This window comes from Belonocnema kinseyi, chromosome 2, assembly GCF_010883055.1.
Source record: "Belonocnema kinseyi isolate 2016_QV_RU_SX_M_011 chromosome 2, B_treatae_v1, whole genome shotgun sequence".
NCBI lineage: Eukaryota > Metazoa > Arthropoda > Insecta > Hymenoptera > Cynipidae > Belonocnema > Belonocnema kinseyi.
Genome location: NC_046658.1, coordinates 166601877 through 166628846, shown reverse-complemented (window position 1 = coordinate 166628846; position 26970 = coordinate 166601877). Strand labels below are relative to the sequence as shown.

The window sequence follows — 26970 nt, the reverse complement described above, 5'->3', positions numbered from 1 at the left end:
ATCTCCAGCCAAAAACAACTAATTTTTCAACAAAATATCGGAATTTTAAACTAAAAATGATCATTTTTTAAATAAAAAATAGAATGCAGTCAAATTTTTAGGTAAATTAATTTAACCCTCAAAGTGCGTACATGGTAAAAATCACGGTAAAGTGCATGGTGGGTCTAGCATACCCCAACGTATTTAATCATGTATTGTTTAACCCCAATTAAATATTTTATCACATTAAAATCATCCGATATAGTTTAAGGTATCTTTTATAAGGTAGAGTTTATTTTATAGACATTTATTTATTTAAAGTTTGTTAAGAAAATTATTGAAAAAAAGAAAGTGAAAAAATGTTGTTTTTTTTACTTAAAAATTAATAACTCACGGAATTTTAATCATTTTAACCTGAAAATTTATGACTATACTTTTGAAATAGTTTACTTTTATAAAAAAAATATTGCAACATGGGTGATTTCAAAAAAGATATTTATTTGCAAAGTTGAAAAGTCAGTTTTATGATAAAATGATGAATCAGATTTTTTGCTTTTAAATCGATTTATTATTATAAAAATTGAAGAACTTTGACATGTAATACTATAAAAATACACGAAATTGAAAATTTCGAAATGTATAACTGTATTTTAACAATTATATTTTATTCAACACATCCACAGTCTGCTCTCGCATGACGCGCTGCCGTAACTTATAATCAATCTACAAAGAAAAAAAGTATAAAATAATCAGAAAAAAATTATTTTACTTCGTATGATATACTTACGTTAAAAAGTAAAAAAAAATCAATCAAATTTCAAAACAAAATTAGCTCCAAAATTATTTTTCACTCACTAAGTGCACACTGGGTGTTCAAAACCCAACGATTTTTTACCTCCACTTTCAGCAGCTCCTGCTAGTAGACTTTTACAAATTAAAAATCATTTTAATTCAATTTTATTCAAAGGAATTAGGCCCTGGAAATTTCAAATTTCTTGACTTCAAAAAAAGAAAAAAAAATTTGAAATTTCCAGGGTTTCTAGGTAGAGTCACCCTGAATTTCATATTAAAAACGGGTAAAAATATAATATTACATAATTTTCCATGATAATTTAATAAAAATCTCAAACCTTGCATAAAGGTTTGTCATTAATTATGAAAAATATTGTCCTTGCTTTTTATTTGTTTTTTAAAAATCAGAAACTATAAAATATTTAAAAATAAATGGTATTAATACTTAAAAAATCAGAAGAGAAAAGAAAAATGGCGCGCATCAAAAAACTAATCTCTTTCACTATCATAACATTTTTTTTTTATTCAAAATATTCGCATTACAATTAAAGATTATGGGACTGAAGTAATTCTGATGCGTAAATAATTTACCGCACGAGAGTAGAAAGCAGAAACCTTTCACTGAAACACGTATTAACAATAATAATAATAATAATAATAATAATAATAATAATAATAATAAACGTACCAATCGACACTTAGTACAATTAAAAATTAGAATATTTCAAAAAAGCGCACTTAACATGCACAAAGCATAATGTTTGTCGTAATAATAGAATGAAATCTTGAAAAAATTCAAATGATTGATTCTGCCCTCTAAATTCTAATTCTAGATATCTACTTGTATGAAAAGGTAAATACTCTGGAGGAAATCTTACATCGAAACGCACTCTCAAAAGAACTTGAAAAGGCAATTGTGCCACTTATTCATTCAAATCACCGAAATTTTCAAATGCAGCCTAGGAAAATAGAAGAAAAGAAAAATAAAAACAACACAGGAAGAAAGAAAAAAAAGTCAAGCGCAAACCAATGAAGTGCGATGTCTCAAGTGTTTTGTTTTGTTTTTTTTTGTTTGTTTTTGTTTGTTTGTTTAAATTTTTCAAGTCACGTTGTTGTCTTTTTACACGAACTTCTTCTGCAGCTCCCTATTTCAAAAAAGTATGTACATTATCGGTGAATGTATTTGACGAGATAAAAAATATTTATCGCAACACTACCGCGCCCCGCCAAGTAGCCTGGCCATCTTAAAATGGCCCAAGTTTTCTTCGAGAGGATAATAATTTATTTATATATATATATGTGTGTGTCAATCAAAGCATGCGAAATTCAGGTTCTCGAAATCGAATTCAAAATCGTCTGCTTTAAACTTAAGTGTAGGAGGTGTCATTAAAAGAAAAAAAAAAAGAGAAAAGGCGCGCAGAACCGTGAATCGATTGCCCGGATTTTGCTGATAATACCGAAATTTTGCGGCATTGGGAGTCTCACGAGTGTTACTTGACCTCCAATTCTTCGGGTGTCAAGTCCTTCCCATCAATTCCGTCACTCTTCGTTTCCGGTTGCTGTTCCTCAAGACTACTGGCTTTCTCTTCGACGATCAAATTCGATGCGTTTGAATTCTCTGCAGAATTTCACGGAAAATGTTGAAAATTTCATTTCAAAATTATTAAAAGAATAGTTGGAAAAAAGAAAAGTGTTTTTCCGATAAGCCAAGTTCTCTAATTGCTACATATTGAGTAAATAGTACCTGCATTCTTCTCCGGAACAGCGGGGTCTTCGATGAGAGAAAACATTTTTTCTTCGCTCATGCCCTTTGTTAATTCCTTGAAGTGTTCAACTTGGTCGCTAAATGTTTGCCAAAATGTCTGGCCTTCAGGAATGACGAAGAATTGCTGGAAATACAATTGTTTACCTTCAAAAATTCGCGAACAAACAGATATAGGGGCCATTTTCAAGAAAATAGGGGAATACATTTTTTTTCATTAAATAATCTACAAAATATACGGCAATTTCAACAAAATAGTCGAATTTTCAAACCAATACAATTTAAAAAATCAAACTATATTCTAAATATTTTTCCATATAAAGTAATGAACAAATTAATGCATTCAAAGTGGAACACTTGACTTAAACATTTTCAAAACTATATTATTTTAAGTAATTTTAAGCTAGATACATTAAAAGATTATTTTTTTAACTTGACACTTCTGTAATTAGAACTAAAATTATTTTTATTTTATATATTCTAGGCATCCTTTAAAAACTTAAAAATTTCATTTCAAAATCTGGAGAAAACTTTTAAATATATTTCAAAATGAATTGAATTTTTTCTATAACTTTGAAGAAATCTTGCAAATTTAAAAAAAAGAATTAAATTTGAATTTATAAATAACAATAGGACACTTATTATTTGTAAAAATATTAGAGTAATTTTAAGAGATATTTAGAAGTTTTAAAAAGATTCGAATTTAACAGCCGAATTTAAAATAAAACGTCGATTTTTGCAGATTTTAAACAAAAAATTTAGATTTTTTTTTTTTAAATTGTGAAAAATTTCAAAAGAATAAAGAAATTTCTTAAGATTCGTAGGGAAATTGAAAATGATTTTTCACTTTGAAAAATTATTGTAACAGAAAGTTTAGAAATATTTCAGGAGATTAAAAAAATTATCAAAGAATAACATGGAAAATTTCAAGGATTTTTTTGAATTTGCAGGATTTTCAAAAATTGTAGGGAAATTTCGATTAAATTTAAAATATAGATTAATTTTAATATATAGATTCTTTTCAAGAATTATGAAATACTTCAAAAGGAACATAAATATTTTTTTAAGATTCCTAGGAAAATAAAAAATTACTTTTCATATTGAAAAATCATTTTAAGAGAATATTTCAAAAGTTTTTCCAATATTTAAACAAAATTTTAAAAAAAGATTCTAGAAGATTTTACGAAACCTTTCTAAGATTTGCATGATAATTTTTTATCTTTTTTAAAACTCCTAAATATCACTAAAAATTACTAATTACTAAAAAAAATTAAATTAATAAAAATTACTTAAAAAATTAATAAAAAAATTAAAAATTACTCAAATTTTTTCTACAAATAATAAGTGTTTAATTGTTATTTCTGCGTCAAAATTTAAAAATTTCAATTAGAAATTAAACACTTTTTAAATAGAACAATTAAAATTGTAACGCTAAAAGTTTGAAAGTTCTTCGAAAATCTAAAGAATCAAAGCTTTCTATGTAAAACAATTCAGTTTTAAATTGTTTTGTTTTAAATATTTCGTTTCAATTTACTCAGCTTAAATGAACAGTGAAATATTGCTAAATATGAAATACTTATTCTTTTTCTGTATTAAAAATCTCAAATTAAATGGAATGAAAATTAAATAATTTAAACTCTCTATATTTTAAATTAAAAAAAAAAACCTTAAATTATAACTATATTATTATTGATTTATTTTTAAGTTGAAAATAGTAAAACGCACGTTTACATTTTTAATGGCTAAAAAAAATAATAGAAATAATGTATTAATAAATTTATTTTTGAAATTATTGATAAATCATGAAAATTCTGATTTAAACATAAAGATATCGAAATAATTAATACAATCTGGAAACCCTCAAATTTTGAACGGGTCTAGAATTGTTTGTTCAAATCAATTATTATTCAGATTTATTTACAGATCCATTTAAAAAATAATTTATTTATTTATATTTACAGCTGATAATATAAAACTGTTTTTTATCAAAAACTTTCAACTTCAAATGATTTTAATTTTTAATTCTTTAAATCTTCAAAACTGCACTTTAATTATTTTAAAAAAACTGTTATAATCGAACTTGGGCAGATTTTTCTTCTGAAAATTCGTAAAATTCTCGGTTTCCCGGTCCGACCGCCACCCCTGTTTTTTAAAACCTATAACACTAAATTTTAAAATTCTTTAAATTAAAATATATGCTTTTAAAATACAAAAATCTAAAAAGGAAAATTTTGGAATTTAAAGATTTTCTAATTAAGCATTCCAAACTGTATGATGTAATAATTTATAAAAATCACAATTTGAAAAATTATTTAAAAAACGATTGAAATCAAAGTTCGACAACATTTTTATTCTAAAAATTTTGCAAAATTCCCGGTCAAAAAATAAATACACTGTCATTTGAATTTGCATGCCAAAAAGACGACTTTTCTACGAAATAGTTCAATTTCTGTAGCAAAAATAAAACATATTCAACAGAAAATATCATTTTTAACCAAATAGTTTAATTTTTAACCACAAAGACTATTCACGAAAAACAGGATTAAATTTGTACCAAACTATTGAAACTTTTGGCCAAAAAGACAATATTTCTATAAAACAGTTGAATTTTTAACCCAAAAATATGAGTCGTCTAAAAAAAAGTTCATTTTCAACCAACAGGGTGGCCGTTTTAATCGACGAAATAAATTCCCGGTCATCTCGGTTCAAAAATATATATTTTTCACACCCGGTAAAAAATAAATATTCCTCGGTAATATAAAAAATAAAATTTCCCGGTAAAAATAAATATTTTTCGCACGTCATTTTCAATGCTCTAAATTAAAAAAGTCAATCAATGAATATTAAAATTTTCAAAATTATATAATTTTAAGGAATTTTCAGCTAGAAACATCGAATATTGAAAAATTGAAAAATTTACAAACTGAACATTTCTTAAATTAGAAATTCAATTATTTTCTTTTTAAATAGTTTAAACATCCTTGGAAAGATTCAAAATTTTATTTAAAAATCTTGATAAATCTAGAAGTTATTTTCAATTTAAAATTGTTTTGGAAATGTTTTCAGAACAAAATTTTAGAAGATTTTAAGAAAAATTTCTAAAATTTATAAGATCTTAAATTAAAATATTGCTAAATATTCAATAATTAATCTTTTTTTTTAATTAAAACTTCAAATTTAATGGATTAAAAATTGAATATTTTAGACTAAAACAATAATCAAATAAAGGAACCAAATATAAATAATAAATGTATAATAAATAATAGTAAATAATAAATATAAACCTATATATAAATTTCTATCAAAATAATTCAATTTTTAATCTGAAAATATGAATTTTTAAGAAAATAGTTTAATACTTAACGAAAACAGATTAACTTTCAACCAAAAAATGAATTGACAATTCAAAAGGACGATTTTTATATCCATAAAAACAGTTGTGCAAAATCAGTTGAACTTTTGAAAAAAGAAGAGATTACTTTTAAACAATATAGTTGATTTTTCAAGCAAACTCTCGCCAAAAAGGCGAATTTTTTAATAAACATTTACATTTGGAAACCAAAAATATAAATGTTCAACAAAAAAGTTAATTTTCATTAAAACAGTTTAATTTTCAAGAAAATGAATAGAATATTAATAAAAAAGATGAATTATTCATCCAAAAAGACGAACTTTTATCACCACACTTATATTTTCAACCAGAAAAGATTTACTTAAATAAAATAGTTGATTTTTCAAACTAAAAATAGAAATTTATATCTAAAAATGATTTGCAATCCAGAAGGAAAAAAAATTACAACCAAATGTGAAAATTTTCAGATAAAGAGGCGAATTTTCCAGAAAACAGTTGAATTTTAAAACTAAAGATATAAATTTTCAACAAGAGATAATTGTCAATAAGATAGTTGAATTTTCAAACGAATGGCGTGACTTTTTGTCAAAATAGTTGAATTTTCAACCAAATAATTCAATTTCAAACCAAGAGAGATGAATTTTGAACCAAAAATATAATATGTGGTAGACTTTTCAATTAAAAAGAATCAACTTTCAACCAAAAAAATTGTTTATCTGCCAAAAATATAATAGCAAACTTTTCAATTGAATAGAATTACCTTAAAATTAACGTCTTTTTTTTCAAAAAGGGGCATTACTGAAACTACATTTTTGAAGATAATTTTTTACCTTGAACTTATTGCAGATTTGTTCTGCCTTCTTTCTAATCTGGTCAGCCTTTTCCTTAAAAATCACCTAAGAAATAGAAAAGTCGACAAATATAAATACAATTTGATTTTTAAATTAAAAAAAAAAAAGAAGCAGATGACAGATTTTAGGAATTGAATATTTACCGTTTCTTCCTCAGAGAGTTTCCAATCCGACAGATTGCCAATATATCTTCGCAACTGAAAATTCGTGATTAATGCTTGAGAGATTGAAAGAAATTTAAGAAAAAAAAGGCTTGAAATATTGAATTTAAGTTAATTTTTTTACCCTTTTCACGGTTCCGACAATGTGCGAGTGTTTTTTCAACATCAGCGGGTCAATCTGAAGTTTAAGCATGCTATCCATCGCTTCCAAGCATTTATCCGCATCGGCACGATCGAGCCCCAAGTTCGATTTTATCTCAGCGTCCAAACTCAAAAGCTTCGATTCCACACGGAGCCACCTACCAAATAATACAAAAGTTGGCTTTTAAGAAATAAAAAAAAATTCAAAAAACCAAACCAGTAGGAAAAAGAAATGGCACATATTTTGTGATAATCCGCTTAGAAAAATAGGTTCTTACACCAAATTTTTCGATTTCTAATTAAGAAAACTGTATTATATTTCAAAGTAAATTTTTAAACAATTAATTATTGATTCATTTACTAAATTTACTTTTATGTAGAGTCCTTGTATATATAATACTCAGGGACTTTGCAAATAATTAAGCACTATTGATTAATTAAATAATTAAATAATCCTAAAAACATAATTATTCAATTCTTAAATTCGTCAATGAATTTTAAAAAATGAAACCATATTCTAAACATTTTCCCATTTAAAGTAATAAACAATAAACGACAAATTAAAGCATTCAAAGTGGAACCCTTCAATTCCAAACTTTTAAAATTGAAGTTTTTCAATTATAGAGTTTAAAAATTCATATTAATTTCCAAAAATATAAATCCACGTTAACATTTTGAATAGTCTAAATTAAAGAATCAAGCAATGAACTTCAAAATAGTATCATTTTAAGTAATTTTAAGCTAGACACATTAAAAATTTAAAAATATTTTTTTAACTTGAGAGCTTTTAAATTAAAAGTTAAATTATTTTAATTTTAAATAGTTTAGGCATCCTTCAAAAGCATTAAAAATCTTTTTCAAAGTCTTCAGAAATCTAGAAGTTGTTTAAAAATGTTTCAAATATAAAGTTACTTTTGAAATTTTTCCAGTTTTTTTTTCAAAGCTCTAAATTAAAGAATCAATAAACTTAAAAAAATGTCAAAATTATATTATCACGTTATTTTAGGCTAGAAACATTAAAAATGTAAACACAAACATTTTTGGAAGTTAAATTATTTTCATTTTAAATAGTTTAATAATTCTTGAAAAGCTTTAAAAATTGTATTTCAAAATTTTGAGAAATCTAGAAGTTGTTTATAATTTTTTCAAATATAAAGTCATTTTTTAAATTTTTTCAAAACTTCTACATAACTTTTAAAATTAATTGGACTTGCCCTACAACTTCTAGAAAATCCTGCGCAATTAAAAAAATTCCCTTCAAATTTGGATATATAAATAACAAAAGAACACTTATTATTTGTAAAAAATAGAGTAATTTTAAGAGATATTTAGAAGTTTTTAAAAGATTCGAATTAAAAATTAAAATTTTTTAAATAAATTTAAACGAATTTAAATTAGAATGTAGATTTTTGCAGATTTCAAACAAAAAATTTAGAATTTTTTTCAAGAATTGTGAAAGACTTCAAAAGAATTTTTTTTAAATTCTTAAGAATCTGAGGAAAATTGAAAATGAAATTCAGAAATGAAATTTTCAGAAAATCAAAGCTTTCTATGTAAATTCTTTTTCTACATTAAGAAATTTCAAATTAAATGATATAAAAATTAAATAATTTAAACTCACTATATTTTAAATTCAATAAAAATGTTTAATTATGACTGTATTATTATGGATTTATTTTTATGTTGAAAATGGTAAAACGCACGTTTAAATTTTGTAATGGCTGAAAAAATAAATAGAAATAATATACTAATAAATTTATTTATTAAAATTAATATAAAGGAAGACCTAAAACTCTGAATTAAAAATATTTTATTGATAAATCATGAAAATGTTTATTTAAAAATAAAATTATCGGAATAAATACTATATTAATTTTAATTCTTATCGAGACTTTCGAATTGAAACAGTTACAGATGCATTTAAAAAATAATTAATTTATTTATATTAACTGCACTTTAATTATTTTAAAAACTGTTAAAATCCAACTTGTGCAGATTTTTCTTCTGAAAATTCGTAAAATTTCCGGTCCGGCGGCCACCTTGTTTTTTATAAAAAAAAATCTTAGACTTTAAAAGATTCTAATTTTTAAAACCGTTAAAACTGCATTGAAAAATTGTTTTGATTAAAATATATGCTTGAAAATCAAAGTGGAACATTTTTAAAGTGAAAGATTTTTGAAATTAAGTATTCTAAACGGAATGATATAATAATTTATAAGAATCACAATTTAACAAATTATTTAAAAAACGGTTGAAATCAAAGTTGGACAAAATTTTTATTCTACAAAACTTGTAAAATTCCGAGTCAAAAAATAAATTCACTGTCACTGCAATCCTGTTTACGCTATGCCCCAATGATTTTTTTTTCAGGCAAAATATTCTTCTTAAAAACACACAAAAATAGAAAATAAAATTAAAAAAAAGTGAAAAACTCACCTCAATTTGAAATTGCTGTGCTGACTGGACCCATCTTTGGTAGGTGTTCGTTTATCGCCCTCTGTCACATCATGAACATTGAAGTCCAAAAGTTCCTTAACCTGTTCGGGAAAAACCTCGCCACTCTCGAGCTGAGCCTTCAATTTCATAGCATTTCTGGCATTGGTTGACTCCCATTGCTCCTGAGCTTTTTCACTTTTAAAAAAGCTCGGTCTATTCAAATCCAGCTTGATTCCCACATTTCCGCCGGCAAAAGTGCGCGCTAGAAGAAAACGACCAGGCTTCTCCGACGTCATATTTGGCAGTGCAACACCCTCTTCAAATGATTTTTCCACCACGTTCGTCTTTTCTGAAATCACCAAACACACCAGAGAGCAGTTAATTTTTTTTTTACGTTGAAATTTTCTTGAAAAATGGATAAACATAATTAAAAAACTGGTCATATTTGAACTAATATCAGTGGCATTTTCAAGCTAGGAAATCGAATTTTGTAGAAAACAGCTGACTTTTAAACTAAAAAAAAAAAAGATTTTTCAACAAAATAGTTGAATTTTTTAACAAAAAGTTAAATTTTCAAACAAAAGACGATATTTTTAAAAGACAGTTGAATTTACAACAAAAAATTATTTTCAACCAAACAGTTGAACTTTAAAGCAAAAGAGACGAATTTTCAACCAATACTTTTTTGACATTTCAAATAAAAAAACCTTATTTTTTACAAAAAATATTAAAATTCACGAAAAAAAAACATTAATTTTAACCTTGTTTTTTGCAATGAAAATTTTTTTGTCCAACGCTTCTCACCACTTTTTGAAAAATTATTTCATTTTGATAAATGTTATTTTTTCCGTGAAAACATTCTCTACAACTCTACTGTTTCCAATTTTTAAAATAACTAAATAATCCTAAAAAATCATTATTTGTATTTAAAATTATGTCTTTCAAAAAATTGTTCTAAAAATTTAGAGCCATAGAAGAAGTCATAGAAAAATTTGCTTTCAAAATTAAAAACAGTCGAGTTGCTGAGAATGTTTTCCCAGAAAAAATAAGCCGTCATTTATTAAAGTGCAGTAATTCTTCAAAAATTAGTAAGAAGCGATGGTCAGACAAAATTCATTTGCAAAAAAGATGGTTGAAAATAAGTTCTTTTTTGTGTGTGAATTTTAATATTTTTCATTAAAAAAATGTCTTATTTGGAATGACATCAGTTATAATATTTTGATTCTTAAAACCATAGAGAAACTACTTTTTGTATCTGAGTTTTGGCATGACAACTACCTTAACCAAAACAGATAAAATTTCTACCACAAGAGATGAATTCAAAACCAAAAAGGAAAATAGTTTAATTCTGAGACCAAAAATATGAATTTTCTATAAAAAGAAATTAAATGAGAATTTGATTTATTATTAAAAGCGTCTCTTAAGGTTCAAAATTCATCTGTTTTGTAGAAATTTAACTTTTTTGTGCTCGAAAATTCAAGAATGTGAATTTAGTTTTCTTTTTTGACTGAAAAATCAACAATTTTGTTGAAAATTCGTATTTTTTGGAGAAATTCAACTGTTTTTAAAAATTTTAAACTGATTGTGAGTTCCGGTCATTTCCTTGTTTTTTTCCGGTTTGCAAACATTTTTCACGGTCAATAACATTTTTAAAATGGAACAATAAAGCTACAAAATTATCCACTTGTGGTAATAAAAACTGAGTTTTAAATGAAAGCACTCAAAGTGGAACTGTTAAAATTTCGAACTTGTGAAAATGAAATTTAAAAATGTTTAATTAAAAAATTTTGTATTCAAATGCTTAATAATTTACGTGTATAAAATTGAAGGTACTAACACTTTTCAATATAAAAATATATAAATCCACGTTTTCATTTTCAATGCTCTAAATTAAAAAATCAATCAATGAACTTTAAAATTTTCAAAATTATATAATTTTAAGAAATGTTAAACTAGAGACATCAAATATTGAAAAATTGAAAATTTTTTTCACTGAACACTTCTTAAATTAGAAATTCCATCAGTTTTTAAACAGTTTAAACATTCTTGGAAAGCTTCAAAATTTTATTTCAAAATCTTGAGATATCTAAAAATTGTTTTAAATTTTTTTAAATTTTAGAAATTTTTTCAAAACTTCTCTAAATATCTGTCAAAATTAATTGAATTTTTTCTACAATTTTCAGAAATTCCTGCACATTTTAGAAAATTTCTTTGCAATTTGGATGTATAAATAACAACTGAACATTTATTTTTAATTTTTAAAGGCGAAATTTGAGTAATTTTAAAAGATATGTAGAGGTTTTGAAAAGATTCAAACTTAATGTAAAACTTGAAATGATAGCCTAATATAAAACAAAATCTAGATTTTTGCAGATTTTAAACAAAAAAATTAGATTCTTTTCAAGAATTGTGAAAGACTTAAAAAGAATAAAAACATTTTTATAAGATTCCTAGGAAAACTAAAAATTATTTTTCATTTTGAAAAATTATTTTAAGAGAATATTTAAAGATTTTTTCAAAGATTTAAACAAAATTTTCAAAAAATATTCTAGAAGATTTTAAGAAAACTTTCTAAAATTTGTAAGACAAGTTTTAATCTAAAATTAAAATATTGCTAAATATTCAATAATTAATCTTTTTTTAATCAAAAATTTCAAATTTAATGGGTTAAAAATTCAATATTTTAGACTAAAACAATATTTTTAATTTAATAAAATCCTTTAATTAGGAATATATTATTATGAAGTTATTTTTAAGTTGGAAATAGTTTGTAAAACTTTCAGTCACACGTTCACATTTGTTTAATAACTAAGACTTTCAAACTGAAACTGTTTAAGTTTTAACGTTAAAATCTGAAAATTCTTCAATTTTAAACTGGTTTAAAATCGTTTTGCCAAATCGTTGTTGTTCACTTTTTATTACTTAAAGTACAGATAAATTAAAAAAATTGATTTATTTATTAAATAAAAATGTTTTTTATCCAAAACTTTCAACATCAAAGCCTATTATTTTTTATTTGTTCAAGTCATTAAGAAAGAATTAAAAAATTCTTTAAATTAAAAATGTAAGCTTAGAAATACAAATTTTTAATGGAAAATTATTAAAGTAAAAAAATTTTGAATTACGCTATTTCAGCTAAATAATAGCATGATTCAAAAACATAAAAGTTCTCCTAATTATTTAAAAACTGTTAAAATCGAACGTGGACAGATTCTTCTTCTACAAATTTGTAAAATTCCCGGTCAAGAAAAAATTCAATGTTCATTATTTTTCGTTGAAAATTTTATTATTATATTTTTGGTGAAATATTCATCTCTTTTGGAAAAATGTTAATTATTTTGGTTGAAAACTCAATACTTTTGTTAAATAGAAAAAAATTTTGGATGCAAATTCATCTATTTTGTTGACAATTCGTTTTTTAGGGATGAAAATTCAACTATATAAATTGATTTTGTTTCCTTTCATGATTTAAAAAATCTTTTCTTGGTTGAATATTAAACCATTTTTTTGAATATTTAGCTTTTTGGATTAAAAATTCATCTCCTTTGGCAACAACTTTATATTTTTTGGTTTAAAATATAACTTTTTGTAGAAAATTTAGTTTAAAATTTTATTTAAACTGAAAAATCTTTTTTTTTTTTTTTTTTGAAAGATCGACTATTTTGTTAAAAATTCCATATTTTTGGATACATTCAACTATTCTTAATTCACATGAAAACCTTTTTTTTTTTGAAATATTGAAATTAATAAAATTTTCTCTAAGAATTCATCTTTTTTTTTAGAAAATTCAACTATTTAGTTAAAAGTTGATCTTGAATTACTTTTTTCAAAATTACTTTTTTTTAAAACTCATCTCTGATTGAAAATTTAACTATTTGGTTGGAAATTAATTTTCTTGGATGTTTCACGGTGCATCGTTTAAATTAAAAATTTGTTGTTAAGAATTCTACCTTATTGGTAGAAAATCCAAGTATTTAGTTAAAAGTTTAAGTACTTTTTTAAAAATTAATTTTTTGGTAAAAGACTCATCTCTTTGATTAAAATTTGATCTGATTGAAAATTAAAAAATTTTGTTGACAATTCGTTTTTTGCATGTCAAATTAAAACTGTTTCAGTAGAAAGTTCAAGTATTTGGTTAAAAATAAACATTTTTGTGGAAAATTCGCCTTTTTGATTTAAAAATTTGCTAATTTCGTTGATACACAAACTATTCTGTTGACAAAATGTCTTTTTCGACGAATTCAACTGTTTCTGTTTTAAATTGAAAACATTTCTTTGGTTGAATTTTCAATTTTTCCATTTCTTTTTTATTAAGACTTCGCTTTTTTTATTGAAAAATCGTATTTTTTATATAAAATTAATCTTCTTAAAATTTTAAGTACTTAGTTAAAAATCCACATATTTTATTAAAAATGTAATATGTTTATTAGCAATATTAGAAATTTGATTTAAAAGAATCTGTTCTTCAAATTTCCAAAACTAGCCAATTAAATCGTTCAGGAAATAATTTATAATTATAATATAATTATTCAAATCCTAGTAAAAAAAGGTGAAAATTAAAAAAAAAGGGTCATAATTCTCAATTTTAGGCGTTTTTCGGGATTTTTCATATTTAGAAGGGGCGGGGGGGGGGGGGGGGGGGGGGGGGGGGGGGGATACGACTTTGATCCCGTTTAATTTTTATCTTTAAACTCACTCTCTGCTGAAACTCGTTTTTTGGCAGCGACACTTGTGGGCGTTGTTGCGGACGTTGTAGTTACTTGATTTTCATTTGCCTCCTCAATCTTTTTGGGTCTTCCACGGCCAGGATGGTGTTCTGTAACAAAAATATCCCCCCGATATTAAAAGATAAACTAAAAAAAAAAATATGATATTTCAAAATATGATAATCTACCTACCTATTTACATTTTTCCTGCATTAATTCTAATAAATAAAAGTCCGCTGATTTTTAAATCAGTTAGTTCTCAAGTTAAAAAATTTGACTTCAAGGAATTATTGCTCTCAATTAAAAAATAAATCATCAAGTTTATCAGAAAAAACAATATTATTCGGTTGGTGCGTAAAACTAAAAAATGGTTTAAAACAGTTTCAGGGTCAAATGTGAAATATAAATTAGAAGAACTGCGAAAAATACTGCAATGAATTTATTTAAAAAAGTAATACTCTTTTTTTCTTTTCAGAAATCTACATTATTCTATAATTATTTTTTACATTACTATACAGCATGCTCATCGGTGACGTTAACGAAATAAGTTACGAGAAAACTTACTCTACTCTATGTAATTTAATTTACAGTCAAAGAAAAACTAAACAAACGAGTTAAAAACACGTTGATAATATTTTGAAGATGCGATAAATACAGCATTATCTATCGAATACGAAACTATATAGTTTTAAAAAAAAATGAAACTGCATTCGGTTCATCTGTTTTAAGTCACATATAATAAAAAAATAATTGATATCGTTATAAAAGGAATCCTAAAACAGAAATCCGAAACTTGTTTACAAAGTCCAATAATCGGAGTCCTGCGAAAAAAATCACTTCATCTCGCGCACTAATTTATCTCTTTTCATTCGAATCAAATTGAGCTCTTCCAAAAGTACCAGTCTTTTCAGTTCTTTTGTCGACAAATGCCGAGTTTCGGCAGTCTCCAGGCCACCTTCAAGTTTACCTTCAAACATTACGAGCGATCATCAAAAACGTGGCAATCATGAGAACGATAGTTTTACGTCACCAATTTAATAATATTGAAATGTACATTCTTTTCTCTAATTTTATTCCAATTCCTATCAATAGAGAGCGGATTAGAGTCCATTTTAATCAAACAAAAATATCCCCTTGCCATTTCCCGGCTTATGAGATTTCAGAGATCAAACTCTAAAGCTACATTTTTTCCATTTGAATCGAAAAAAAAACTCAGCTGCAAATTCAAACACTCTAATTCAATTTTAAACTTAAAAAAATTATCGAGTTAAAAGATTTAGTTCCAAAAATATAAATCCACATTATGATTTTCAACGCTTTAAATTGATGTTAACAGTTAAATTACTTTTATTGTAAATAGTTTCAAAATCCTTAAAACTTCAAAATTTTATTTCAAAATCTTAAAATTGATTTTTCAAATTAAAAAATCACTTTCAATGTTACTAGTAAATGTTTTTTATTCTTCTGAAACCTTTCAAAACTCTTAAAAAGCTTCTGAATTTTTTGTTTGAAATCTGCCAAAATCTAGATTACTATTTGCGCCGAATTTTTTTAATTTTTATTCTAAATACCTCTTCAACAATTGGAATTAAATTTTTTTTTAATAAAACAATTGAAATTGTAAAGTTTAAAGTTTAGTTTTTGAATATTTAATTTATAATTACTGATTTTAAACTAACCGCCATATATTTCTAAATATTAAGTCATTGTTCTTTTTCTAAATTAAAAAAAAAATCAAATTTAGCGGTTTAAAACTGAAATATTTTGGACTGAAATTCTAAAATTTTGAACTGATTCCGAATCGGCCTGTATATAAATTAGTATTCACTTTTCTAATCATAAAGTACAGTTCAATTTTAAATGTTTCGAATTTTTAATTTTTTAAGTTTTTAAAACTGCATTTAAAAAAAAATTTATTAAAATATACGCTGAAAAAAATCTAAAATGGAAAATTTGTAATGTGAAAGTATTTTTAATTCCGCACTTAAAACCGAATATTATTGAAAAAGAGAACAATTTAACTATTTATTTAAAAAACGCTTGAAATCAAAGTAAGACAGACTTTTTTTCTCATTTTTAAAATTCCTGGTAAAAAAATAAATTCACTGCCACTTCCAAGTCACTATACATATTTTAGATAGGCTTTCAAAATTAAAAATCTTCAAACTAAAATTTTTAAATTTGGACAATTTCTTCAATGAAAATTGTATTATTTCTAATTTAAAGCATTGAAAATTGAATAATTTAAAAGAGAAAACTTTTGAATTCTGATACATTTAAAATCGCAACGATATAAAATTTGACAATTTTAAATTGAAAACTAAATTTATTATTTCAAAGTAAAAGCTTCTAAAATTCTAGAATTGTAGAAATCTACAATTATATTAAATTAAGAAAATTATGATTTAACACAAACATTTATAAGACGAATTTTTCTGAAATCAAAAAATAAATTCACCTTCATTTTTCCCGTTCAAAATGGAAAATTTTTCAATTTTAAACCTTCAAAATTGAATTATTCTAAAACAAAACGTGCGAAATCAAAAGTAATTTTAAATCGTAAACATTTCAAAATAAAAAAATGTACAATTACAATTACAATTTTAATCGCAAAATTTAAACTACTTATGATAAAGAAAAATGTAATAATTAGGATTTTCAGGAAAGTACAGAATTCTGAAATTTTCGCACAGAAAGTTTCGTAAGTTTAACACTTAAACCAAAGTACAAAAAAGTTTTAAAATAAAAATACTTCGTGACTAAATTTTTTTTAGTCTTGAAATATGTTCAGATTTGTTTCAGTTTCAAATTTCTGAAGTATAAATTTTTTAAAAAATATTTCCCATTTTAAAATTGCTTTTTGTTTTAAAAGTTTTTTTTTTAAATAATTTAATTTAAAAGTTTTAGAATTGAAATTTATTAATTTTTTTGATTTTAGAAAAGTTGGTCTAATCAAATTTTCCGTTAAATCAAAATTCTTTTTAAATTTATTACCAATTTCGTTTGAATATTTTGAATTTTGAAAGCTTTCTGTTTAAATTCGAAATTATCAGTAGCTCTAATCCGCTATCTACTTATCAAATTTATATTAAGTTTAAAGAACCTAATTCATTAATAACATCACAAAAGACTTCACATAATTTAGAATTAACACAGCACTTTTTTATACTTATACCGTCTCATGATTGCAATACAAGTCACTTATTTAAATTTTAAAGATCCATTTTGGGAGATAATATGGGGCCGTTCAAAAACTATGTCACACTTCCGTGAAGTGTACATTTATTCAAATTTTCAGTTACTTTTGAAATTTTTTCACAACTTCTAAATATCTTTTATAATGATTCGAGTTCTTCCTCATTTTCTTTTTTAAATCCTGTAAAATAGAAAATATTTTTGACAATTTTGTAAATCTTTTTAAATATTCTCTTAAAATTATTTCTTCAAAATAAAAAGTCATTTTCAATTTTTCTAGTCGAATTTTTCCTAGAAATTAGAGATTTTCAATATTTATTATAAATCAAAATTTAATAATTTTACAATATTTTAAATTTAATAAAAAGCCTTTAATTATTAATACATTACCTTGAAGTTATTTTAAAATTGAAAATAGTTTATAAAGTTTCAATCGGGCGTTTAAATAATTGTTTTAACCTTAAAATCGGAAAATTCTTCAATTTTGAACTCATTTCGAATCGTTTTGTAAAAGCAATTATTATTCACTTTGGTTCAACTAAAATGTTTTTTAATCCAAAATTGTCGATTTCAAAATTCCACTAATTTCAAATTTTTTAAGCCTTTAAAACAGTATTTTAAAATTTTTTAAATGAAAAATTTACGCTTAAAAATTTAAATCCAAAATGAAAAATTTGTAAGCGAAAGATTTTCGAATTGGTCCTTTTGGATTAAAAAAAAAGCTTTTTCTTAAAAATTCGACTTTACATAAAATTGCACTTCCTTCTAAAAAAATCGCCTTTTTGGCTTCAAAATTCATTTCTTTGATTAAGGACTTAACTATTTTGTTCATAATAATTATTTTTTTTGTTGAAATTTTGTAATTCAAAACTTACTTTTTTTAGAAGAAATTTGGAAACACAATATTAATAAGATAAAATTGTGGAAAGAATTTATTATTTGACAAAAAGGCTTGAAATATATTACGCATCATAAAATCAATTTTTTTTTAATAAAACACATTCAAAAAGTTCCATTTATGAAAAATAATGATAAAAAACGATTAAATTGAGACGTATATTTCTAAAAAAAATTTCTAGAATTTTTTATTTTTGTGATTAAACATTCAATTTTCTTAAATAAAAATGTATCTATTCTAGTTGAAGATTCAAAACATTAGTTGAAGAATCATCTTTTTGGTTAAAAATTAAATTATTTTGATAATAATGGATAGTTTTCACCTGAAAATTCAACTATTGGGATAAAAATTCATGTATTTAGTTGGACTTCCTTTATTGTGCTGAAAATTAAATGGCTTGGTTGAAATTTAAAATAATTTGCTAAAAATTAATTTTATTATTAGAAAATTAAACTATTATGTTGAAAAACCCCTATTTTTTGGATTGAAAGTTCATTTTCATAACTGAAGTTGAACTATTCTAGTTGGAGATTTATCATTTTAGTTGAAAATTAAACAACTTTGTTAAAAATTAATTTTAGCAGTTGAAAATTGAATTATATGATTTAGAATTCCCTTTTTGTTTGATTAAAAATTAATTTTCTTAAATGAAAATTCAACCAATCGTTTCTTTTTATTTAAAATAATATTGTTTAAACTGAAAATTATCTACTTTATTTTTGGTTGAAAATTGATAGTTTTTGTTCGGAAATTTAACTGTTTAGTTAAAAAAATCATCTTTTTTGCTTAAAAATTCAACTATTTGGTTAAAAACTACTTGGTTAAAAATTTTAAGATTTGGTTGCAAAAGTGTTAAGTTATTTGTAATGAAAATGTACTTTTTTTGGTAGAAAATTTATGTTTCTCGATTAAAAATTTATATATATTTTTAGTTGATAACTAACAATTTTATGGAGAATGCCACTTTTTTTGTAGAAAATGAGTATTTATGGTTTCAAAATTCAACTATTTGTTTAAAAATACAATTGTTTTTGGTTTAAGTTTAATTTTTTTTTTTAAACGATCATTTAGTTGAAAATTCAGCTTTGAAATATTATTGAAATATCAATTTTTATTATTTTTTTTATTGAAAATTTAACCATTTTGTTAAAAATACATTTCTTTCTTCGTTAAAGATAAACTTTTAAAATTATTTCAAAAAAATTTATTTCACCGTTCGAAAACTCAAGAAATTATTTGAAAATGACTTTCTTTCTAACCTAAATAATATTCAATGATCTTTGATTTAAAATTAAAATACTTTTTAGTTGAGAATTTTTTTAAAAATTAAATTCTTATTATTAAAAATGCTACTACTCGCTTGAAGATTCAACTATATTTTTTTGAAAATTCAACTTCTGAGTTGAATGTTTACTATTATTGGTTAAATATTTAACTGTTTTTTTTTTTTTTTTTTTTTGAAAATTAGTTTTTATTGGGTTGAAAATCAAATTGTTACCTGCAAATTTCAGTATTCCACTTTGGTAAAAAAAATCGATTATTTTACTTCAAAATTCAACTATTAAATTGAAAATTACTCAAACTTTCTTCGTTCTCGATTGATTTCAAATTTTCGAATTCAAAATTAAAATCGTTTCTTGTTTGGAATATCGACTATTATATGTTTTATTAAAAATTAAGATTTTTAAAAATTGATTCACAATTCTAGTTATAAATTCAAATATTTTGTTAGCCATCTTTTTTGTTCGAAAATTAAAATCCTTTCTTGAAAATTCGTCTTTTTTCAGAGTGCCAATCAAATAAAATTGCAAAAAAAATTAGATTAAACAAAATTATTCAAATTCAAGCTATGTCCAATGATCTTTGACGAAGCAGGAAAGGGGTGAAAAGAGTTTTCAGAATAGCGTGACGGTAGTTTTTCAACGGCCTCAATATTGTCATCTTAAAACCAAGTTGAATTTTATGCTAGAGAGACTATTTAGAAAACGTGCATTTGAAAATAAAAGTGGATTTAATATGATTACAAGCAAGCCAGAAATATTCCAAGTAAAACAAACAAAAAAATACGAAAAAGTTACTAGTTAAAAAAAAATTGTAATTAAACTGGACACATTAAAACCATGCAGGAGTAAAAAAAAAAGAGTATACGTACCATTTTTATCTGAGTCCACATCAGAATTTGAGTAATCGGCGAAGCGCTTCGGTTTAATTTTCCTGCCACTGCGACTCACTACTTCTTTTTCCTGCGTTTCTTCTCCCTGCGAATCCAAATGTGGTTCACCCTTCGGGGTGCTGTCTTTCGGGCGTCCCCGTTTCTTCTTTGGCTCGGGAGCATCCTGCAGAGAGCAAAAATAATTGTCAAATATTCAATTGACAAAAAAGTTTGATGACAAAATTCAACTGAAATTAATATACAGGCCTCGCACTACTTTATCATTTTTAAACAGTTTAAACTTGTAACATTTTTCAGGGTGGCCGTTATAATCGAAGAAATAAATTCCCGGTCATTTCCCGGTTCGCAAATATTTTTCACGGTCAATGAAATTTAAAAAAATTGAACACTAAAGCTACAAAATTTTCCACTTGAGGTAATAAAAGCTGAGCTTGAAATAAAAGCACTCAAAGTGGAACTGTTAAATTTTGAACTTTAAAAATTGAAGGTACACTTTTCAATACAAAAAAAATATAAATCCACGTTATCATTTTCAATGCTCTAAATTAAAAAATCAAGCAATGAACTTTAAAATTTTTAAAACTATATAATTTTAAGGAATGTTAAACTAGAAACATCAAATATTGAAAAATTGAAAATTTTTAAACTGAACTCTTCTTAAATTAGAAATTCAATTAGTTTTTTTTCAACTGTTTAAACATTCTTGGAAAGCTTCAAAATTTTATTTCAAAATCTTGAAATATCTAGAAATTGTTTTTAATTTTAAAAAATTTTAGAAATTTTTTCAAAACTTCTCTAAATATCTGTCAAAATTAATTGAATTTTTTCTACAATTTTCAGAAAAACCTCCACATTTTAGAAAATTTCTTTACAATTTGGATGTATAAATAACAATTGAACTTTTTTACTTTTTAAAGGCGAAATTTGAGTAATTTTAAAAGATATGTAGAAGTTTCGAAAAGATTCAAACTTAATGTAAAACTTGAAATGATAGCCTAATATAAAACAAAATGTAGATTTTCGCAGATTTAAAAAAAAAAATCGATTCTTTTCAAGAATTGTGAAAGACTTAAAAAGGATAAAAACATTTTTATAAGATTCCTAGGAAAATTAAAAATTATTTTTCATTTTGAAAAATTATTTTAAGAGAATATTTAAAAAGTTTTTCAACGATTTAAAGAAAACTTTCTAAAATTTTTAAGATAATTTTTAATCTTTTTAAAACTCCTAAATATCTCTTATAATTATCCAAATTTTTTCTACAAACGTTTATTTGTAAATTATATATCAAAATTTAAAAATTTCACTCACAAATTAAGCATTTTTCAAATACAACAATTAAAATTGTAACCTTGAAAGTTTAAAGGCTCTTCGAAATTTTAACGATTCCAGGTTTTCTATGTCAAACAATTCAGTTAAAGATTCTTTGCTTTTAAATAATTGGTTTCAATTTACTTGTCTTAAATATAAATTCAAATATTGCTAAATATTTAATAATTAATCTCTTTTTTTTTATTAAAAATTTCAAATTGAATGGGTTAAAAATTGAATATTTTAGACTGAAACAATATTTTTAATTTAAATAATAGCATGATACCATAATTGAAAAACATAAAAATTCAACTAATTAAGAATATATTATCATGAAGTTATTTTTAAATTGGAAATAGTTTATAAACTTTCCGTCACACGTTCACATTTGTTTAATAACTAAGACTTTCAAATTGAAACCGTTTAAGTTTTAACGCTAAAATCTGAAAATTCTTAAATTTTGAACTGGTTTAAAATAGTTTTGTCAAATCTTTTGTGTTCACTTTTTATTACTTAAAGTACAGATAAATTAAAAAAATGTATTTATTTATAAATATAAATAAAAATGTTTTTTATCTAAAATTTTCAACATTAAAGGCTTTTGTTTTTTATTTGTTCAAGTCCTTAAAAAAGTATTTAAAAATTCTTTAAATTAAAAATGCAAGTTTAGAAATAACAATTTTAAATGGAAATTTTTTAAAGTAAAAAAATGTTGTCTTACGCATTGTAAGCTAAATAATAGAATAATCGAAAAACATAAAAATTCCACTAATTATTTAAAAACTGTTAAAATCGAACGTAGACATAAAATATAATTTTTTAACTGAATAATTGAAATTTTTAAACAAATATATGAATTTCAGGGTGAATTAGTTATTTGAAGTAATAAAAAATTATCTAAAAACATTGTTAAGCAATTTTAATCTGGAAATATTAAAAATTTAATTTTTGTTATAAATTGAATACTTCTTATATTAAAAGTTAAATTATTTTCATTTCAAATAATTTTAAAATCTTTAAAAAGCATCAAAATTTTATTTCAAATTTTTTAAACATCAACACGTTGTTTTACATTTATTCAAATTTTAAATTATTTAAAAAAATTTTCAGAACTTCTAAATATCTTTTAAAATGATTGACTTTTGGCAATTTTTGAAAACTATTTAAATCTTTTCAAATATTCGCTTAAAATTAATTTTACAAAATAAGAAGTCATTTTCAGTTTACCTAGGAATCTTAAGAAAATGTTTGTTATTTTTTTAAGCCTTTCATAATTCTTAAAAAGGTCCTAATTTGCAACGAAATTTCGGCATCATAATTGAAAACTATAAAAATTCAACTGATTTTTTTTAAACCGTTGAAATCAGGCTTGGACGGATTTTTAAAGAAATAGTCAATTAAAAAAAAAAAGTTGACTATTAAACAGAAAAGATGAATTTTCAACAAAAAAGTTAATTTTTAATCAAGAATGATGAATTTGAAATCAAATAGTTGATTTTTTGACATTAAACATGTAAAAGAGACGAATTTTCAAAAAAAAAACAGTTGATATTTAGCGCCAGAAACAGTTGAATTTGTCACCAAATAATCCAATTTTCAACACAAAAAGATGCCTTTTTGAAAAAAAAAGTTTAATTTTAATGCGAGAACTTAAATCTTCAACAAAAAGATAAATTTTCATCAAAACAGTTGAATTATCGACCAAAAAATATTACTTTTTAACAAAATACTTCAATTTTCACAAAAATAACTACATTGTTAACAAAATAGTTAATTTTTCTATCTATAAAGATCAATTTTCATCCACATAGTCGAATTTTGTAGAAAATAGTTGACTTCTAAAACGAAAAAAATGAATTTTTAACAAAAAAATAAAATTTCATTCAAGCAGTAGAATTTTCAATAAAAAAATATGAATTTTGAACAAATTACTTGAATTTTAACCAAATTAATTAAATTTTCAAGAACATAGTTGAATTTCCAACTAATTATTTGAATTTTCTGTCTATAAAAATAAATTTTTAAACAAATATTCGAATGTTTTTCACAAAACAGTTGACTTTTGAACACAAAAATGAATTTCCACAGATAAACTAATTAAAAAAAAACAATTGGCATTTTCAACCAGCTTATGAATTTTTAACTGAAATTGTAAATATTTAACTGGATTAGTAGATTTTAAAACCAGAAAAATGAATTTTCAACAAAAATGATGAACCTTTAACCTGAATAGTTAGATTTTTGAAAAACAATGAATTTTTAACCAAAAAGATTCATTTCTACCAAAAAAGATGAATTTTCAATTAAAAAATATAATTTTTCAACCAAAAAAAACTCCTTTTCATCAAAAAAAAAAAGTTCAATCAAACATCTCATATTTCAACCAAAGAAATAAATTTTTAATTAAAATCATTAAACTTCGACGAAAAAATTATTTTTAAACATAAAGGTTTAACTTTCAACCAAGTAATTTTATTTTCAACCTGAAAGATGACTTTCAACTAAAATGAGAAATTTGGTTTAACTGGAACACTTCAAATTTTTAATCGAAAAGAATGTTTAAACCAAATATGTGGATTTGCAATGAATTAGTTGAATTTTCTATTAAAAAAAGACCAATTTTAATCCAAATTCTTGAATTTTGAACAAGAAAGATTAATTTTCTACAAAAATAATGTTTAAATAAATTTAAAAAAATAATTTTTAACAAAAGATTTTAACTTTTAACGAAAGAGTCGAATTTTTAACCAAAGAAAAATGAATTCGCAACGAACAATGTAACCAAATTTCCTATTATAATTCAGCCATTTTTAAACATTTACAAATTTTTAAAATTGCATTCACATTCATTTTTGACAATTATGTAAATATTATCTTAAGATTAGTTTATTAAAATAAAAAATCATTTTGAATTTCCCTAGAAAATGTTTTGAATTCTTCTGAAACCTGTCAAAATTCATAAAAAGCTTCTAAATTTCTTGTTCGAATTTTTTCAAAACTTCTGAATAATATATATATAAAATATAAATAAAATAAATCTTCTGAAACTTCAACTTATTCGAATTTTTTCTAAGAAGAATAGATGTTCGATTGTTATTTATAAATCAAAATTTAACAATTCGAATTTAAAATTAAATTTTGTTAAATAGAGCAATTAAAATTGTAGCGTTCGAAGTTTATTTACTTTTTGTTTATTTTTGAATATTTCATTTGTAACAACTGATTTTAAATTAACAGTTCTTTTTCTTAATTGAAAAATTACAAATTACATACGGTTTCAAAATCAAATATTTTATACTGAAATTATATTTGAAATTTAATAAAAGCCTTTAATTATAAATATATTATTTTTAAGTTGTTTTAAAATCAAATAAAGTTTATAGAGATTGAATAGGGCATTTACATTTATTTGAATGATAAGACTTTCCAATTGAAACAGTTTAATTTTTAACGTTAAAATTTGGATATTCTAAAATTATGGACTGATTCCGAATCGTCTTGTACAATTAAATTATTATTTACTTTTTAAATCTTAGAGTACAATTCAATTTAAAAAATCATGAATTAATTTACATTCAACAGTTGATCAACTAAAAATAAATTTGATAAAAAAATCATCGATTTTAAACACTTGTAATTTTTAATTGTACAAATCTTTAAAACTTCATTTAAAATTCTTTCGATTGAAATGTATCCTTAAAAATAAAATATCTAAAATGGAAAATTTTTAAAGTGAAAGATTATCTAATTATGCATTCTAAACTGAATGATATCATAATTGAAAAAAATAATCACAATTAAAGTAATTATCTAAAAAAAGGTTAAAATCAAAGTTGGAGGGATTTTTTCTCTCTAAAAATTTTTAAGATTCTCGCTCAAAAAATAAATTACCAAACTTCAGTCAGCGAAATAAAATTGCAAAAGGCTTTTCTTATACTGGAAAATAATGATTATTCAATGATAAATCACAATTTAATCAGAGTAAAATGAGACAATCTGAAAAATTCAAGATCCACAAACCGTAAATAAATCCGTAACCTAATAAATACACTCATATTGCACTGCGACTGTAGATTAAGTAGAAATCACTTTTCAAAATTAGCTAAAGTTATTAAAACAATTAAAACTTGAATTTTTCACCGATCCGAAGTAAATTTTCGGGATATAAATTAAATTCCCGGTGAATGAGTGCGAGGCCTTTTGAATATTTTGATTGTAAGGAATAATCGCACAAACCCTTTAGTCTCGAGAAAGGCTTGTCGGCGATTCCATAATTACTTTAGGGTTTCGTTCGACAACAATCGAATCTCAAAAATTGTTGCATCGACGAAATTGTAGAAACCCCAACTCTAGTATTTTTTAACCCTCTAACGGTACACTCCAACCAAGCATACGTAAACGGTACACTGGTGCGGAATTGGTTTGTTTGCAATGTTAATATTAAATATTTGATATATTGAACATATAATAAACAACTAGCAAATATCGCACATATTTAACAAATATATTTAAATATTTAATATATATGGGGGGTAATCCGCTGAAGCTGTGTTTGCGTAAATGCCAACAAAATGAAAAAACTTCAGGTGCGAATTCGCACCAGTGTACCGTTTGAGGTTTAATATTCAACTTATGCAAAATGTAATAAATAACACTTACTGGTGTGTTGGGTGTATTGGAAACGTGCACCGATTTTCGTTTCATCGGCTTCTTTTTTTCTCCCTCGTCGATGATCAAAGCGCCACTCTCAGTATCGCTGTCCACATTCATTGATTCCAATTCTGTACTTGCTTTCTTGTTTGCTGCTTCGTCCACTGTCGTCGGTACTACGGTGGTTGCTGCAGCCACTTTTGGAACCACGGTTGTAGCAGCAGCTTTTGAAACTGCAGATGCTGCAGCAGCTTTTGGTACTGCAGATGCTGCAGCAGCTTTTGGTACTGCAAATGCTGCAGCAGCTTTTGGTACTGCAGATGCTGCAGCAGCTTTTGGTACTGCAGATGCTGCAGCAGCTTTTGGTACTGCAGATGCTGCGGCAGCTTTTGGTACTGCAGATGCTGCAGCAGCTTTTGGAACTGCAGTTGCTGCAGCCGCCTTAGGAACTGTAGTTGCTGCAGACGCTTTTGGAACTACAGCTGCTGCAGCCGCTTTGGGAACTACAGTCGCTGCAGCTTTCGGAACTACGGCTGCTGCAGATTTTGATAGTAAAATAAAAA

General features: G+C 24.1%; 1 protein-coding gene across 1 annotated transcript in view; it reads right to left on the bottom strand.

Annotated features, from left to right (window-relative positions):
• Nucleotides 1–1268: 1268 nt before the first annotated feature.
• The window catches only part of LOC117167148 (PC4 and SFRS1-interacting protein), a 37735-nt gene continuing 12033 nt past the window's right edge, over nucleotides 1269–26970 (bottom strand). The window contains exons 4-12 of the mRNA XM_033351861.1: nucleotides 26417–26943; nucleotides 20426–20609; nucleotides 14171–14290; nucleotides 9475–9823; nucleotides 7022–7196; nucleotides 6880–6933; nucleotides 6716–6781; nucleotides 2516–2660; nucleotides 1269–2389 (exon numbers count right to left, since the gene is read on the bottom strand). Coding sequence (XP_033207752.1) covers nucleotides 2262–2389; nucleotides 2516–2660; nucleotides 6716–6781; nucleotides 6880–6933; nucleotides 7022–7196; nucleotides 9475–9823; nucleotides 14171–14290; nucleotides 20426–20609; nucleotides 26417–26943 — 1748 coding nt within the window. The 3' untranslated portion in view covers nucleotides 1269–2261. The remainder of the gene's footprint in view (nucleotides 2390–2515; nucleotides 2661–6715; nucleotides 6782–6879; nucleotides 6934–7021; nucleotides 7197–9474; nucleotides 9824–14170; nucleotides 14291–20425; nucleotides 20610–26416; nucleotides 26944–26970) is intronic.